This window comes from Staurois parvus, unplaced genomic scaffold (genome assembly GCF_062004578.1).
Source record: "Staurois parvus isolate SC_StPar_1 unplaced genomic scaffold, SC_StPar_1.0 ptg003236l, whole genome shotgun sequence".
Taxonomy (NCBI): Eukaryota; Metazoa; Chordata; class Amphibia; order Anura; family Ranidae; genus Staurois; species Staurois parvus.
Window position 1 is genome coordinate 107,814 of NW_028321032.1, and position 18,267 is coordinate 126,080.

The following is an 18,267-nucleotide window of genomic DNA, read 5'->3' on the forward strand; positions in this document are numbered from 1 at the left end:
GCTGCTCACCTGATCGCTGTCACTCCTGACAATCACATAATGGCATTGTAGGGGGGTTGGGTGCAGGGGTGGACTGACCATTTGGAAACTCAGGCACTGCCCGAGGGCCCGGGGTCAGTAAGGGGCCCCATGAGATGCCCCTGGTACCTTTAATTGGCTTTTTCATAGGCTTTTTTTGGCTGTGGGTGAAGACACAGGGGCCCCATGATTCCCTATTGCCCGGGGGCCCCATGAGTTGTCAGTCCGCCCCTGGTTGGGTGATCATTCCAGAATCCGGGTTTAGGCCCCGAAGTGCAGAAACGGACACGCAATGTGCGATTGGATGCCATTCGTCCTTAACGTCACCCCGGACGCGCGGCAAAACGCGTTGTGTTAAAAAATGAGCCAAAGTCAGCGGCAAAAATGGGTACAGGAGCTACTTTGGCGCGTTTTTCGTGCGCAGGGCAGCTGGTTTAAGTGAATGCTATCACTGTGGGGTGAAACAAATCGCACAAAAGAATCGCCGCGTTGCGTTCCTCGGATGTGAATGAGTCCCTCCCACGAAGCGCAGCGGCGATAATCTGAATGTCCGTCTTCCATAACCGCGTCCGTCGCGGTCTGATGGCCCAACGCAGAGGAACACGAAGGGTTAGCGCTCCCGAGAATCTTGGCTCGCCGTCAGCTGACATGTCGCAGCATTTTCGTTTCTCACATTTGTATCGGATCCGAGAGTCTCTGCTGAGCGATTCCTTTCATATCTGGAGGAAGACGAGTCCCGACCTGCCGCCATTCCTTCCCCCATCATCTCCGGGGAGGAAGACCTGAACTGACCGACCACGCGGGACAACGCAAGAGCGCAGACTGCCAAACACCACCAATGTATGGGGGAGGGACCAGCAGAGCTGCCGAACAGAACCGAGAACAGTGCAGCTCACCGCACAGCGTACTGACTCAGTGATCTCTGTACTGCGCCGCCGTATATGTCAGAGCTATATACATGTATCATAGTGTGTGACTGCGGGGGAGGGGACATTAGAGCGTAAGCTCCTCTGTACAGAGACTGATGGGACTGTGGGGGAGGGGACATTAGAGCGTAAGCTCCTCTGTACAGAGACTGATGGGACTGTGGGGGGAGGGGACATTAGAGTGTGAGCTCCTCTGGTACAGAGACTGATGGGACTGTGGGGGAGGGGACATTAGAGTGTAAGCTCCTCTGGTACAGAGACTGATGGGACTGTGGGGGAGGGGACATTAGAGTGTAAGCTCCTCTGTACAGAGACTGATGGGACTGTGGGGGAGGGGACATTAGAGTGTAAGCTCCTCTGGTACAGAGACTGATGGGACTGTGGAAGAGGGGACATTAGAGCGTAAGCTCCTCTGGTACAGAGACTGATGGGACTGTGGGGGAGGGGACATTAGAGTGTAAGCTCCTCTGGTACAGAGACTGATGTGACTGTGGGCGGAGGGGACATTAGAGTGTAAGCTCCTCTGGTACAGAGACTGATGGGACTGTGGAAGAGGGGACATTAGAGCGTAAGCTCCTCTGTACAGAGACTGATGTGACTGTGGGGGAGGGGATATTAGAGTGTAAGCTCCTCTGTACAGAGACTGATGGGACTGTGGGGGAGGGGACATTAGAGTGTAAGCTCCTCTGTACAGAGACTGATGTGACTGTGGGGGAGGGGGCATTAGAGCTTAAGCTCCTCTGTACAGAGACTGATGGGACTGTGGGGGAGGGGACATTAGAGCGTAAGCTCCTCTGGTACAGAGACTGATGGGACTGTGGGGGAGGGGACATTAGAGCGTAAGCTCCTCTGTACAGAGACTGATGTGACTGTGGGGGAGGGGACATTAGAGTGTAAGCTCCTCTGTACAGAGACTGATGGGACTGTGGGGGAGGGGACATTAGAGTGTAAGCTCCTCTGGTGCAGAGACTGATGTGACTGTGGGGGAGGGGACATTAGAGTGTAAGCTCCTCTGGTACAGAGACTGATGGGACTGTGGAAGAGGGGACATTAGAGCGTAAGCTCCTCTGTACAGAGACTGATGGGACTGTGGGGGAGGGGACATTAGAGCGTAAGCTCCTCTGTACAGAGACTGAGGGTCTATATATGTAATTTATTTAGTAGAAAAATCTAATATTTGTCAAATCACAAACTTGGGAGATTTTTGGACGTTGCGTTCAGTTTCGGATCTTCCTCTGACATGTCGGATTCTAATTATTCGCCGCCGATTGTGCCGGTCGCCGCTGTCAGGACCAAAGATGAATCCCTTCATAACGGCGCTCATTGTTCCGGCACATTCCTGCGCAGAGTGACAATACGGTGTCACCGCACCGTCGCCATTCATTAGCAGGAACCATCTGCCACGTAACGCCGTATCCCGCCAATTTACATCGCCACGTATTCATCAATCTCCCGTCTCGCGGCGTATCGCCGGCCGTCAGGCAGACGTCGGTGTTTATTGTCTCTGCGTTTTATTCCAATTAAACTTTTGACTTTTTGCGGCGATTCTTTGTTGCGCACGACACAGGTGATGGTCCCGTCCAATTAGAGGAGGGGGGGGGGGGCGGCTCGTGTCTTGCAGCAATTTATTGGGACGCGATTTCTGTGATAACATGGACGCCGCGATTATTTGTCTCCACATAATGTAATATTTATAGAAGAATGTTTGATTGCGGCTCATGAATAAAACACGTCCTCCATGCTGATATTCCGCCTTTATTTCTGCCTTTTACGGCCTTCATCGCGCTAAACCAACAATAAATTCTTGACGCCGACAATATTTCTCCTCCGTGTTTCCCCGCGCCTCGCCCGTCGGCGGAGAGACGCCGCTAATTCACCGGCCTGGGCGCAATCGGCGCTGTGCTGGGACTCCCGCTTTATCTTTTACCTGTTTGTGAAGTTTAGAAAGTTTGACGGGAAAAGTTTAAAAGTGAAAAAAAGAAAAACTTCAGAAAAAAATTCAACCAGAAATTTAATACAAATGTGTTCAGGCGTTCCGAATCCCAAAATGTCTTCCCCTTAGCATGGAGCGATGCTCTGCAGAGAGATCAGTGATGGGATAATCTGCAGAATATATCAATATGGATCTGTCAGGAGGGGGGATGGGACGGTGCAATGCTCTGCAGATCTCTAGAGAAGTCAGTGATGGGATAACCTGCAGAATATATCAATATGGATCTGTCAGGAGGGGGGATGGGACGGTGCAATGCTCTGCAGATCTCCAGAGAGATCAGTGATGGGATAATCTACAGAATATATCAATATGGATCTGTCAGGAGGGGGATGGGATGGAGCGATGTTCTGCAGATCTCCAGAGAGATCAGTGATGGAATATTCTGCAGAATATGTCAACATGGATCTGTCAGGAGGGGGATGGGATGGTGCAATGCTCTGCAGATCTCTAGAAAGGTCAGTGATGGGATAATCTGCAGAATATATCAGTATAGATTTGTCCAAGGAGTAGGTCGAATGCTCTGCAGATCTCTAGAGAGATCAGTGATGGGATAATCTGCAGAATATATCAATATGGATCTGTCAGGAGGGGGGATGGGATGGTGCAATGCTCTGCAGATCTCTAGAGAGATCAGTGATGGGATAACCTGCGGAATATATCAATATGGATCTGTCAGGAGGGGGATGGGACGGTGCAATGCTCTGCAGATCTCTAGAGAAGTCAGTGATGGGATAACCTGCAGAATATATCAATATGGATCTGTCAGGAGGGGGGATGGGACGGTGCAATGCTCTGCAGATCTCCAGAGAGATCAGTGATGGGATAATCTACAGAATATATCAATATGGATCTGTCAGGAGGGGGATGGGATGGTGCAATGCTCTGCAGATCTCTGGAAAGGTCAGTGATGGGATAATCTGCAGAATATATCAATATGGATCTGTCAGGAGGGGGATGGGATGGTGCAATGCTCTGCAGATCTCTAGAAAGGTCAGTGATGGGATAATCTGCAGAATATATCAGTATAGATTTGTCCAAGGAGTAGGTCGAATGCTCTGCAGATCTCTAGAGAGATCAGTGATGGGATAACCTGCGGAATATATCAATATGGATCTGTCAGGAGGGGGATGGGATGGTGCAATGCTCTGCAGCTCTCTAGAGAGATCAGTGATGGGATAACCTGCAGAATATATCAATATGGAACGGTCAGGTGGGGGATGGGACGGTGCAATGCTCTGCAGATCTCTAAAGCGATCAGTGATGGGATAATCTGTGGAATATATCAATATGGATCTGTCAGGAGATAGGACGGTGCAATGCTCTGCAGATATCTAGAGAGGTCAGTGATGGGATAATCTGCGGAATACATCAATACGGATCTGTCAGGAGATAGGACGGTGCAATGCTCTGCAGATCTGTAGAGAGGTCAGTGATGGAATAATCTGCAGAATATATCGATATGGATCTGTCAGGAGATAGGACGGTGCAATACTCTGCAGATCTGTAGAGAGGTCAGTGATGGAATAATCTGCAGAATATATCAATATGGATCTGTCAGGAGGGGGGATGGGACGGTGCAATGCTCTGCAGATCTCTAGAGAAGTCAGTGATGGGATAACCTGCAGAATATATCAATATGGATCTGTCAGGAGGGGGGATGGGATGGTGCAATGCTCTGCAGATCTCTAGAAAGGTCAGTGATGGGATAATCTGCAGAATATATCAATATGGATCTGTCAGGAGGGGGGATGGGACGGTGCAATGCTCTGCAGATCTCTAGAGAAGTCAGTGATGGGATAACCTGCAGAATATATCAATATGGATCTGTCAGGAGGGGGGATGGGACGGTGCAATGCTCTGCAGATCTCCAGAGAGATCAGTGATGGGATAATCTGCAGAATATATCAATATGGATCTGTCAGGAGGGGGATGGGATGGAGCGATGTTCTGCAGATCTCTAGAAAGGTCAGTGATGGGATAATCTGCAGAATATATCAGTATAGATTTGTCCAAGGAGTAGGTCGAATGCTCTGCAGATCTCTAGAGAGATCAGTGATGGGATAACCTGCGGAATATATCAATATGGATCTGTCAGGAGGGGGATGGGACGGTGCAATGCTCTGCAGATCTCTAAAGCGATCAGTGATGGGATAATCTGTGGAATATATCAATATGGATCTGTCAAGAGATAGGACGGTGCAATGCTCTGCAGATATCTAGAGAGGTCAGTGATGGGATAATCTGCGGAATATATCAATACGGATCTGTCAGGAGATAGGACGGTGCAATGCTCTGCAGATCTGTACAGAGGTCAGTGATGGAATAATCTGCAGAATATATCGATATGGATCTGTCAGGAGATAGGACGGTGCAATGCTCTGCAGATCTGTAGAGAGGTCAGTGATGGAATAATCTGCAGAATATATCGATATGGATCTGTCAGGAGATGGAACGGTGCAATGCTCTGCAGATCTGTAGAGAGGTCAGTGATGGAATAATCTGCAGAATGTATCAATATGGATCTGTCAAGAGATAGGACGGTGCAATGCTCTGCAGATCTGTACAGAGGTCAGTGATGGAATAATCTGCAGAATATATCGATATGGATCTGTCAGGAGATGGAACGGTGCAATGCTCTGCAGATCTGTAAAGAGGTCAGTGATGGGATAATCTGTAGAATATATCAATATGGATCTGTCAGGAGGAGGAATGGGACGGTGCAATGCTCTGCAGATCTCCAGAGAGATCAGTGATGGAATAATCTGCAGAATATATCCATATGGATGTCAGGAGATAGGACGGTGCAATGCTCTGCAGATCTGTAGAGAGGTCAGTGATGGAATAACCTGCACAATATATCAATATGGATCTGTCCAGGGTGGTAGGTAGGATGGAGCGATGCTCTGCAGATCTTTGCAGCAGCTCACACAGGAAGTGGATGTCACCGGCGGCACATGCGGTGAATCTGTCATCTCGCAGGTAACTTGTTACAAATCTGAATTGAAAATGAAGGCGACGCTGCAAGTCGTTAGCAGAAGACGGCGAATCAGAAGGAGAGATTTTGATGTCAAATTCGTTAATTACGTTTCGCTGCATTTTATTATTTCTTTGATCTAATTAAAGGTGAGATATTCTGCGGAGAATCGGCTAATCACCGCGAGGTGGAGAGGTTTGAGGGAGAATCCAAAATCTCATGGAACTTTCAGCATGCGGCGAGTGTTGGATGATGGCAGAGGAGGCACTCCGTATTATCAATCTGCACATAACTGAAGTGTCAGCTCTGAAGGGGAACCAGAGTGGGGATGGAGGGGGGAGACCTGCCAGGTCCGGGTCCTTATCGGAGATCTGTGGAGTCCGGGTCCTTATTGGAGACCTGCGAGGTCCGGGTTCTTATCAGAGATCTGCGGGGTTCGGGTCCTTATCAGAGATCTGTGGGGTCCGGGTCCTTATCGGACATCTGTGAGGTACGGGTCCTTATTGGAGATCTGTGAGGTCCAGATCCGTATCTGAGATCCGTGAGGTCCGGGTATTTATGTGAAGCATGTGAGGTCCGGGTCCTTATCAGAGATCTGAGGGGTCCGGGTCCTTATTGGAGACATGTGAGGTCCGGGTTCTTATCGGAGATCTGCGGGGTCCGGGTCCTTATCGGAGATCCATGAGGTCCAGATCTGTATCGGAGACCTGTGAGGTCTGAGTCCTTATCGGAGATCTGCGGAGTCTGAGTCCTTATTGGTGACCTGTGAGGTCCAGATCCGTATCTGAGACCTGTGAGGTCCGGATCCTTATCAGAGATCTGCGGGGTTCGGGTCCTTATCGGAGATCTGAGAGGTACGGGTCCTTATCAGAGATCTGCGGGGTTCGGGTCCTTATCAGAGATCCATGAGGTCCAGATCCGTATCTGAGACCTGTGGGGTCTGAGTCCTTATCGGAGATCTGCGGGGTCCGGGTCCTTATTGGAGATCTGTGGGGTACGGGTCCTTATCGGAGATCTGTGAGGTCTGAGTCCTTATTGGAGATCTGTGGGGTCCGGGTCCTTATCGGAGATCTGTGAGGTCCAAGTCCTTATTGGAGATCTGCGGGGTCCGGGTCCTTATCGGACATCTGTGAGGTCTGAGTCCTTATTGGAGATCTGCGGGGTTCGGGTCCTTATTGGAGATCTGTGAGGTCCGGGTCCTTATCGGAGATCTGCGAGGTCTGAGTCCTCATTGGAGATCTGCGAGGTCCGGGTCCTTATTGGAGATCTGTGGGGTCCGAGTCCTTATCGGAGATCTGTGGGGTCCGGGTCCTTATCGGAGATCTTTGAGGTCCGGGTCCTTATTGGAGATCTGTGGGGTCCAGGTCCTTATCGGAGATCTATGAGGTCTGAGTCCTTATTGGAGATCTGCGGGGTTCGGGTCCTTATTGGAGATCTGCGAGGTCCGGGTCCTTATTGGAGATCTGCGAGGTCCGGGTCCTTATTGGAGATCTGTGAGTTCTGGGTCCTTATTGGAGATCTGCGAGGTCCGGGTCCTTATTGGAGATCTGCGAGGTCCGGGTCCTTATTGGAGATCTGTGGGGTCCGGGTCCTTATCGGAGATCTGCGAGGTCCGAGTCCTTATCAGAGATCTGCGGGGTCTGAGTCCTTATCGGAGATCTGCGAGGTCTGAGTCCTTATTGGAGATCTGTGGGGTTCGGGTCCTTATCGGAGATCTGTGGGGTCTGGGTCCTTATTGGAGATCTGCGGGGTCCGGGTCCTTATCGGAGATCTGCGGGGTCCGGGTCCTTATCGGAGATCTTTGAGGTCCGGGTCCTTATTGGAGATCTGTGGGGTCCGGGTCCTTATCGGAGATCTGTGAGGTCTGAGTCCTTATTGGAGATCTGCGGGGTTCGGGTCCTTATTGGAGATCTGTGAGGTCCGGGTCCTTATCGGAGATCTGTGAGGTCCGGGTCCTTATCGGAGATCTGTGAGTTCTGGGTCCTTATTGGAGATCTGCGAGGTCCGGGTCCTTATTGGAGATCTACGAGGTCCGGGTCCTTATCGGAGATCTGTGAGTTCTGGGTCCTTATTGGAGATCTGCGAGGTCCGGGTCCTTATCGGAGATCTGTGAGTTCTGGGTCCTTATTGGAGATCTGCGAGGTCCGGGTCCTTATCGGAGATCTGTGAGTTCTGGGTCCTTATTGGTGACCTGTGAGGTCCGGGTCCTTATCTGAGATCAGATGTGACCAATGAGCCAGTCATTCGGGGGAAGTGCTGCCATAAATATCTCTTCGGTGCCAGGTGCCTGGATCCCAAAATCGGTGTCCCCCCCGCCCAACAGTCCATATGTTCCATATATGTAGACAACGTATTTCCCGGGTCAGGAGATCCCCGTCATCAGGAAAGGACAATGAAGACGGAGGTTGGACTTTAGTAGGAGAATTGATTGGTCAGAAGAGGCAAACTCCTCCACACACTGGTCCACCTTCCACCCTGATGAAGGGGAGCATTTCTTGACCCTCGAAACTCGTTGGGCTCATGTATGGACCATGTTGGACCGTTTTAGCTGAATGAATCTATTTTCTAATGTCTTCCACACCTGTAGAGGAAGGAGATGCCACCTCCGTCAGGACTGGAAAGGTTGATGAAGGTGCCACCTCCGTCAGGACTGGAAAGGTTGATGAAGGTGCCACCTCCGTCAGGACTGGAAAGGTTGATGAAGGTGCCACCTCCGTCAGGACTGGAAAGGTTGATGAAGGTGCCACCTCCGTCAGGACTGGAAAGGTTGATGAAGGTGCCACCTCCGTCAGGACTGGAAAGGTTGATGAAGGTGCCACCTCCGTCAGGACTGGAAAGGTTGATGAAGGTGCCACCTCCGTCAGGACTGGAAAGGTTGATGAAGGTGCCACCTCCGTCAGGACTGGAAAGGTTGATGAAGGTGCCACCTCCGTCAGGACTGGAAAGGTTGATGAAGGTGCCACCTCCGTCAGGACTGGAAAGGTTGATGAAGGTGCCACCTCCGTCAGGACTGGAAAGGTTGATGAAGGTGCCACCTCCGTCAGGACTGGAAAGGTTGATGAAGGTGCCACCTCCGTCAGGACTGGAAAGGTTGATGAAGGTGCCACCTCCGTCAGGACTGGAAAGGTTGATGAAGGTGCCACCTCCGTCAGGACTGGAAAGGTTGATGAAGGTGCCACCTCCGTCAGGACTGGAAAGGTTGATGAAGGTGCCACCTCCGTCAGGACTGGAAAGGTTGATGAAGGTGGAAGTTGGGGAGTAAGGAGAATGGATATAATGGTGGGAATACACGCGCTCCTCCACAGACGGTCAAGCCTCCACCTTCATTACCCTTCCAAGCCCTGATGAAGGCGGTACCTCCTGACACCCGAAACACGTTGGCTACATGGATGGAAGATGGTGGACTGTTTTCGAGGAATTATTCAGAATTTATAGAGTCAACCGTTGGCGCAACACTTTACAAAATGAAGGCGGACATGACAGTGACAATACAATTTGGTAAAAGAGGAATCAGAGGGTCCTGATCCTGGGAGCTTACAATCTAGGAGGGAGGCTCAAGCGATACTGTGGGGGAGGGGCTGATGGAGGAAGTAAAAACGCAGTCCGTTAGTTAAAAGCAGGATAGGCTTCTTTAAAAAGAAGGGATTTTGGGGATCGTCTAAAGGTGGATAGATGAGGAGATAGCTGGACAGATTGGGGTAGGGAGGATGGGAGAAGCTCAGGAGAAGTCTTGGAGGCGAACATGGGAAGTGACACGGGCACTTCCTACCATGATCGCCTCCAAGACTTCTCCAGGAGGCCATGGAAGGACCGAAGAGAATGGCCTGGTTGGTATGTTTGGACCAGGTTAGTGATGTAGCTGGGGATTGGCTTTGTACGTTGTTGTTAGTACTTTGCATTTTATTCATTGGGTGAGTGGAGACCAGCAGAGGGATTGGCAAAGAGGGGTGGAGGACACTGAGTGGAGGCCAGTGGAGGGATTGGCATAGAGGGATGGAGGACACTGAGTGGAGGCCAGTGGAGGGATTGGCATAGAGGGATGGAGGACACTGAGTGGAGGCCAGTGGAGGGATTGGCATAGAGGGATGGAGGACACTGAGTGGAGGCCAGTGGAGGGATTGGCATAGAGGGATGGAGGACACTGAGTGGAGGCCAGTGGAGGGATTGGCAGAGAGGGGTGGAGTACACTGAGTGGAGGCCAGTGGAGGGATTGGCAGAGAGGGGTGGAGGACACTGAATGGAGACCAGTGGAGGGATTGGCAGAGAGGGGTGGAGTACACTGAGTGGAGGCCAGTGGAGGGATTGGCAGAAAGGGGTGGAGGACACTGAATGGAGGCCAGTGGAGGGATTGGCAGAGAGGGGTGGAGGACACTGAATTGAGGCCTGTGGAGGGATTGGCAGAGATGGGCGGTGAACACTGAATTGAGGCCTGTGGAGGGTGGACTCCAGTAATTTAGTAGAAAAAATGGATACAACCTCCACCTTCATTACCCTTCCAATCCCCCATGAACGGGAGCATTTCCCGACCCTCGAAGCGCATCGTCTACATGTATGGAACAGGTTGAGATTGTTTTAGTGGAATGAACCTGATATTTGTCCAATATGTTCCATAAATGTAGCAAATGCTTTTTAGGGATCAGGAGATCCCCCTTTCATTGGAGCTTGGAAGGCTGATAAAGGTGGAGTTGGGACTCCACCTTTGGTGGGAATAGGCATGCTCCTCAGAAGCTGCTCCAACCTCCACCTTCATTACCTTCCAAGCCCTGGTGAAGCTGGAATCTTCTGACCCCGTGTTGGCTTCCTGTATGGAACATGTTTGACTGCTTTAGAACGAACCTGATGCTTGTCCAAACTGTTCCATACCTGAAGACAACGTGTTTTGGGGGTCTGGAGATGCCCCCTTCAGGGCTTGGAGGGATAATGATGGTGGAGGTTGGACTCAAGTCCTGATGAAGGGCAGCATTCATTGACCCTCAAAATACGTTGTCTACATGTATAGAACATGTTGGAACTGTTTTAGTGGACTGAATCTAATATGTGTTCAATACGTTCCATAAATGCAGCAAATGCTTTTTGGGGGTCAAGAGATGCCCCCTTCATCTGGGCTTGGAGGGATGATGAAGGTGGAGGTTGGACTCAAGTCCTGATGAAGGGGTGTAGCTCCTGACCCCTGAAACACATTGGACATCCATGGACCACGATGGGCATATGTAAGGACCATGTTAAACTGTTTTAGTTGAATGAACCTATTGGTCCAATATGTTCTACACCTGCAGACAGTGCGTTTCGGGAGTCAGTAGATGTCTCCATCATCAGGACCTGAAAGGTCGATGAAGGTGGAGGTTGGACTCGGGGAGTAATTCACTAGGAGAATGGATATTATGGTGGTAATAGGCGTGCTTCTCGGCAGCTGCTCCAACCTCCACCTTCATTACCCTTCCAAGCCCTGATGAAGGGGACGTCTCCTGAAACGCGTTGTCTGGCACATAATGGACCACTTTAATGAAATGACCTTCAAATTTGGATTCTTCATCTTTGATTTGGCACTTTATTCTTGTTTTTCTTGGGTCTGTTCTAGTCATCCATCCCAGGAAAAGTCTGTCTCTGGTTTTTATACGAAAGCACCAACTGCGTCCTCTGCTCACAGGGACCGGCCAGGGTGGACCTGGGAAGCTACCATTGAAGGTGCGTGTTCCAGAGTTGTCATCTTCACCTATTCAGTGACCTGGAACAAGTATGTTGAAGAGCCGGGACACCCAACATATCAATGCTTCTTCCAGGTGACTCAATAAGCCTTCGTACAAAGGGGCCTGTACCTCCTGACGCAAGTGAGCCATGGCAGCTTTCATTTTTTACCCCAATTCTTCATCTCACAGGCAGCAATGAAAAGCCGACAGGGGTTCTAGGCTTCCTGACTGCATCAAAAAGAGAATGTTTTAATTCTGACTTTCTCCTCACTTCCTGTCCTGGACACAGGTTGTCACTGGCACAGGAAATTGGAGGGAACCACCTAGTGGGTCTACAGAAAATCCTGCACCTCCTGATGCAAGTGAGCCATGGCAGCTTTCATTTTTTAATCCAATTCTTCATCTCACAGGCAGCAATGAAAAGCCGACAGGGGTTCTAAGCTTCCTGACTGCATCAAAAATAGAATGTTTTAATTCTGACTTTCTCCTCACTTCCTGTCCTGGACACAGGTTGTCACCGGAACAGGAAATGGGAGGGAACAATCTAGCGAGTCCACAGAAAGTCCTGCACCTCCTGACGCAAGTGAGCCATGGCAGCTTTCATTTTTTACCCCAATTCTTCATCTCTGAGTGAGGGAAAAAAAATCTCACAAGCAGCAATGAAAAGCCGACAGGGGTTCTAGGCTTCCTGACTGCACCAAAAAAAAATGTTTTAATTCTGACTTTCTCCTCACTTCCTGTCCTGGACACAGGTTGTCACTGGCACAGGAAATGGGAGGGAACCACCTAGCGGGTCTACAGAAAATCCTGCACCTCCTGACGCAAGTGAGCCATGGCAGCTTTCATTTTTTACCCCAATTCTTCATCTCACAGGCAGCAATGAAAAGCTGACAGGGGTTCTAGGCTTCCTGACTGCATCAAAAAGAGAATGTTTTAATTCTGACTCTTTCCTCACTTCCTGTCCTGGACACAGGTTGTCACTGGCACAGGAAATGGGAGGTAACCATCTAGCGAGTCTACAGAAAGTCCTGCACCTCGTGACGCAAGTGAGCCATGGCAGCTTTCATTTTTTACCCCAATTCTTCATCTCTGAGTGAGGAAACAAATCTCACAGGCAGCAATGAAAAGCCGACAGGGGTTCTAGGCTTCCTGACTGCACCAAAAAAAGAATGTTTTAATTCTGACTTTCTCCTCACTTCCTGTCCTGGACTCAGGTTGTCACCGGCACAGGAAATGGGAGGGAACCACCTAGCGGGTCTACAGGAAGTCGGTTTAACCCGTTCTCTGCTCAAATGCTCTGGCTGGAGATACCTTCAGAGGCTTATGGACAAGAGTTTTGTGATCTGGAAGATGTGATCTCGTAGGTCGTGATTTGGTACGTTGGCGTCTAATTCAGCGGGGCGCACGGTTTGCTTGTTCTGAGGGGCCCGGCAGTGACACGCTCACAGATATTCCGATGGAGAGAAAGGCAAAGTTCACACTTCACACACACCCCCCACCCCACCCCACCAGGGGTCACTTCACACCTACCTGGTTTGTAGGTCAGTCCTGGGGGGAAGAGGAACCCCTGCTGGGCCGCCGCCGCTGCCGCCAATGTCCGCTGGTCGTGTGGAAAGATTGGGATCATGAGGGGAGGCATGTGACCCTGAACCTGCAGAACACAAGACTCTGATCAGACAATGAACAAATCCATCCTGGCAGATCTTCTCCTCCCGAGACCCCCCTCTGAAATTCCGCATCGGCCCCCATTAACATATCAAAGGGAACCTCAGCATTGTACTCCAGAGCCTGCAGACCAGCTGCTACCCCCCCCCCCCCGACAAAGGTGAGACACCCCCCTGCAAGGAACACACAGACATAAATATAGATCCCAATTCTATCAATAATCATCTGATCAATGTTATCAATACATCTCCATTACATAGGCAGGCTCTGCTTCCTTCTGTGCAGTCACAGGGATTGTGCTTTGCTGTTCCTGGCTGACCACTCCGGGCTCTCTGTGGCCCCGAATCTGCAACCAACGTTTACAGTGCATTAAAGACGACCTGTCACTGAACAAACCCCCATCAATACATTCCGGATATAGAGACACCGGAGCACTTCTCTAAAACAAAGAAAGAAAAAAGCTCCAGTTCAGTGACTGTGCCTAGGATGCGATGATGTCATCATTCTGCTGCAGGCAGGAGGAAGCATTTCCTCAGTCTCCCCTCCCCCAGTGATCAGACTGCACATTGCAACTTTGTAGAAGGAGAGGGAGCCATTTCCTCAGTCTCCCCTCCCCCAGTGATCAGACTGTACATTGTAACTTTGTAGAAGGAAGAGGAGTCATTTCCTCAGTCTCCCCTCCCCCAGTGATCAGACTGTACATTATAACTTTGTAGAAGGAGGAGGCATTTCCTCAGTCTCCTCCCCCAGTGATCAGACTGTACATTGTAACTTTGTAGAAGGAGGAGGCGGCATTTCCTCAGCCTTCCCTCCCCCAGTGATCAGACTGTACATTGTAACTTTGTAGAAGGAGAAGGCGGCATTTCCTCAGTCTCCTCCCCCAGTGATCAGACTGTACATTGTAACTTTGTAGAAGGAGGAGAAGGCATTTCCTCAGTCTCCCCTCCCCCAGTGATCAGACTGTACATTGTAACTTTGTAGAAGGAGGAGGAGTCATTTCCTCAGTCTCCCCTCCCTCAGTGATCAGACTGTACTTTGTAACTTTGTAGAAGGAGGAGGCGGCATTTCCTCAGTCTCCTCCCCCAGTGATCAGACTGTACATTGTAACTTTGTAGAAGGAGGAGGAGGCATTTCCTCAGTCTCCTCCCCCAGTGATCAGACTGTACATTGTAACTTTGTAGAAGGAGGAGAAGGCATTTCCTCAGTCTCCCCTCCCCCAGTGATCAGACTGTACACTGTAACTTTGTAGAAGGAGGAGGCGGCATTTCCTCAGTCTCCTCCCCCAGCGATCAGACTGTACACTGTAACTTTGTAGAAGGAGGAGGCGGCATTTCCTCAGTCTCCTCCCCCAGTGATCAGACTGTACATTGTAACTGGAGTGCAGTGACTGGTGGGATGTCGGTTTTGGATTGGCTGCCCCTATTACCCGTCTCCTCAGCTCTGGCTGCGCTCATATCTGGTGGTTCCTGTATCTGTCTGGAGTTCCTCTTTAGGTTTTCTGGAACTTTTTTTTAGTGCATTTTGCGAGAATGACGAATGTCAGTCGCAGCGCCATTTTTCTCAGTTTTTTTCACCTCTCGTTTTTTTTTATTTAAAACCATAACAAATCCTAAAAGTCTGTGCATTATAACAAACATTTTACAGCCGGCGGCGGCATCAAAGCGGAATATTAAATACTCGGCGATAACGCAGATGGCGTGAGATTTACAGTAAAACTGCGACATCATTGCAAGAAATAAAACTAATTTCTTCCTCCATTAGCGGCTCCCGCCTCTCGCTGACACTTTATGACTTGATGCGCCACCATATTCGCCAGAAATGAGAGAACGCGCTGCGTCAAGAATACCAATCCCGCCGAAAGAATAAAACGCAGAAACGCAGACAAACAGATCCTGTCAGCAGCCCCAAGACATTTTATTATTGTCTGTAAACTTAATGAAGACATGTTACATTGTTACCCGCCGAGCCCGCCCCTGATAGGACGGCGGCAGATGGGACTAACTGCGGCAGAGCGAAAGGAAAAAAGGATAATAAACTGCGGCAAATAAAACGCGGCGAAATTTCCAAAATGTTTACCGAGTGACAAAGAAACATCATCCATCAACAATATGTAATATCGCACAGGAGAGGCCCAACCGAGCCAATCAGACGCGGAGGGGGCGGGGTTCGGCGGCAGATGAGTTTTGTTTTTCTCAATTTGGTGGAAGAAAAAGTTCCGTCTGTGTCCACCCTGAGAGACATCCAAGAAATGATCCACCACGGTGTCACAGCCCCGCCCCCTTCATTACCTATGCAGGGCAGACAGAGGCGGGGCATTCTCTCCTCTCTTCCTGCCCCCCTTCCTCCTCCCCTTTTCTCTTCTCCCCCCTCCTCTCCTCTCTTCTCCCCCCTCCTCTCCTCTCTTCTCCCCCCTCCTCTCCTCTCTTCTCCCCCTCTCCTCTCTTCTCCCCCCTCTCCTCTCCTCTCTTCTCCCCCTCTCCTCTCTTCTCCCCCCTCCTCGCCTTTCTTCTTCCTACTTCACTCTTTTCCTCCTCTCCTCTCCCCCCTCCTCTCCTCTCTTCTCCCCCTCTCCTTTCTTCTTCCTACTTCACTCTTTTCCTCCTCTCCTCTCCCTCCTCCTCTCATTAACCCCTCCTCTCCCCCCCCTCCTTTTTTCTCCCCTTCTCCTCTCTTCTTCCTCCTCCTCCTCCCCCCCCCCCCCCTCCTTCCTCTCTCTCCTCCTTTCCTTTCTCCCTCTCCTCTCTTCTACCTCCTTCTCTGTCTCCCTCCTCCTCTCCTCTCTTCTCTCCTTTCCTCCTCTCTTCTCTCCCTCTCCTCCCCCCTCTCCTCTCTTCTCCCTCCTCCTCTCCCCCCTCTCTGTGTTCTGTCCCATCTTTCCCATGTAACCATTATATCTGTGGCTTACACTGTCCTAGCTCTGGATCTCGGGCCCCTGTCCGTCCTGCTGTTGGAGGGCCAATCTCTCTTTATGACCCCAGACTAATATCTGTGTAAATGGATTTATTATGTAACTTACAAAATGTTACATTTATATCCAAAATATCACTAAAGTGCCGGGGCGGACTGACCAATCGAACACTGGGGCACTGCCCGAGGGCCCGGGGTCAGTAGAGGCCCCATGAGATGCCCCTGGTACCTTTCATAGGCTTTTTTAGGTATGAGCAAGGACACGGGCCCCATGATCCCCTATTGCCCGGGGCCCCATGAGTTGTCAGTCCGCTCCTGCTAAAGTGACAGAAAACGATACATAAGAGAAAGTTTTACAGATGAATTCACTGATCTCAGATTGTAGAATATCCTCTGCAGTGATTTGTATCTTCAGCTATTTTCCCCGATGATGTATTGATGGGGTATTGATTCTTCGATGGGGTATTGATGGGGTATTGATTCTTCGATGGGGTATTGATGGGGTATTGATTCTTCGATGGGGTATTGATTCTTCGATGGGGTATTGATGGGGTATTGATTCTTCGATGGGGTATTGATTCTTCGATGGGGCATTGATGGGGTATTGATTCTTCGATGGGGTATTGATGGGGTATTGATGGGGTATTGATTCTTTGATGGGGTATTGATGGGGTATTGATTCTTCGATGGGGCATTGATTCTTTGATGGGGTATTGATTCTTCAATGGGGTATTGATTCTTCGATGGGGTATTGATTCTTCGATGGGGTATTGATGGGGTATTGATTCTTCGATGGGGTATTGATGGGGCATTGATGGGGTATTGATTCTTCGATGGGGTATTGATGGGGTATTGATTCTTTGATGGGGTATTGATGGGGTATTGATTCTTCGATGGGGTATTGATTCTTTGATGGGGTATTGATTCTTCAATGGGGTATTGATTCTTCGAACGGGCATTGATGGGGTATTGATTCTTCGATGGGGTATTGATTCTTTGATGGGGTATTGATTCTTCAATGGGGTATTGATTCTTCGATGGGGCATTGATGGGGTATTGATTCTTCGATGGGGTATTGATTCTTCGATGGGGCATTGATGGGGTATTGATTCTTCGATGGGGCATTGATGGGGTATTGATTCTTCGATGGGGTTTAAGTACGGACGACTTTGAGTCAAAGATTTATATACAAAATGTGGAGCTCAGAGCTGAGTGCTGACACTGGGGGGGTCCTGCAGATGGGAAACGAGGTGTGGGGGCTCCGCAGGGGCCGGCCTGGAATCTCTGTGATTTAATATGGTCTGTAATTGACATCGAATATTCTTGCTACTCCGCAGAGTTCGGGCCGCCTCCGACCCCCATTACTGACCCGTTCTTAGAAAAACGAGTTCCAAAATCAGGAACGACTGTTCGAGGAAATCGATCACTTCCAAAATAGCGCGCTGTGTTCAGACTGCGAATGGTGTGCGGTCACCGCGAACTCGCCGACCCGAGTGATGTCATCTTATCTCAGTTCTTCGGAAGAGTGAAAAAAACTCACAAGAATAAGATCAGGGAATATAAATAGAGCCATGCGGAGGCCGGCCGGGGGCAGGGAATGCTGGGAGCAGGGAAGTCCGGGGAAGGGGGGGGGGGGATGGGGGTCAGGGAAAAGCCGGGGTCACGGAAGGCCGGGGGTCAGGGAAAGCCGGGGTCAGGGAAAGCCGGGGGTCAGGGAAAGCCGGGGTCAGGGAAGGCCAGGAGCAGGGACGGCCGGAGGAAGGGACGGCCGGAGGAAGGGAAGGCCGGAGGCAGGTAAGATCAGGGCAGGGGAAGGCCGGGGCAGGGAAGATCGGGGCAGGGAAGGCCGGAGGCAGGGAAGGCCGGGGGCAGGGAAGATCAGGGCAGGGAAGGCCGGAGGCAGGGAAGATTGGGGCAGGGAAGGCCAGAGGCAGGGAAGATCAGGGCAGGGAAAGCCAGGGGCAGGGAAGGCCGGGGCAGGGAAGGTCAGGGGCAGGGAAGGTCAGGGGCAGGGAAGGCCAGGGGCAGGGAAGGCCAGGGGCAGGGAAGGCCAGGGGCAGGGAAGGCCAGGGGCAGGGAAGGCCAGGGGCAGGGAAG

The 18,267-nt window shown here is 50.6% G+C and overlaps 1 protein-coding gene across 1 annotated transcript in view; it reads right to left on the bottom strand.

Annotated features, from left to right (window-relative positions):
• LOC149428451 (transcription factor Sox-6-like) overlaps positions 1-13,246 on the bottom strand; it is a 108,764-nt gene extending 95,518 nt beyond the window's left edge. Inside the window, exon 1 of the mRNA XM_089667390.1 lies at positions 13,129-13,246. Coding sequence (XP_089523516.1) covers positions 13,129-13,237 — 109 coding nt within the window. The 5' untranslated portion in view covers positions 13,238-13,246. The remainder of the gene's footprint in view (positions 1-13,128) is intronic.
• Between the last annotated feature and the right edge of the window lie 5,021 nt (positions 13,247-18,267).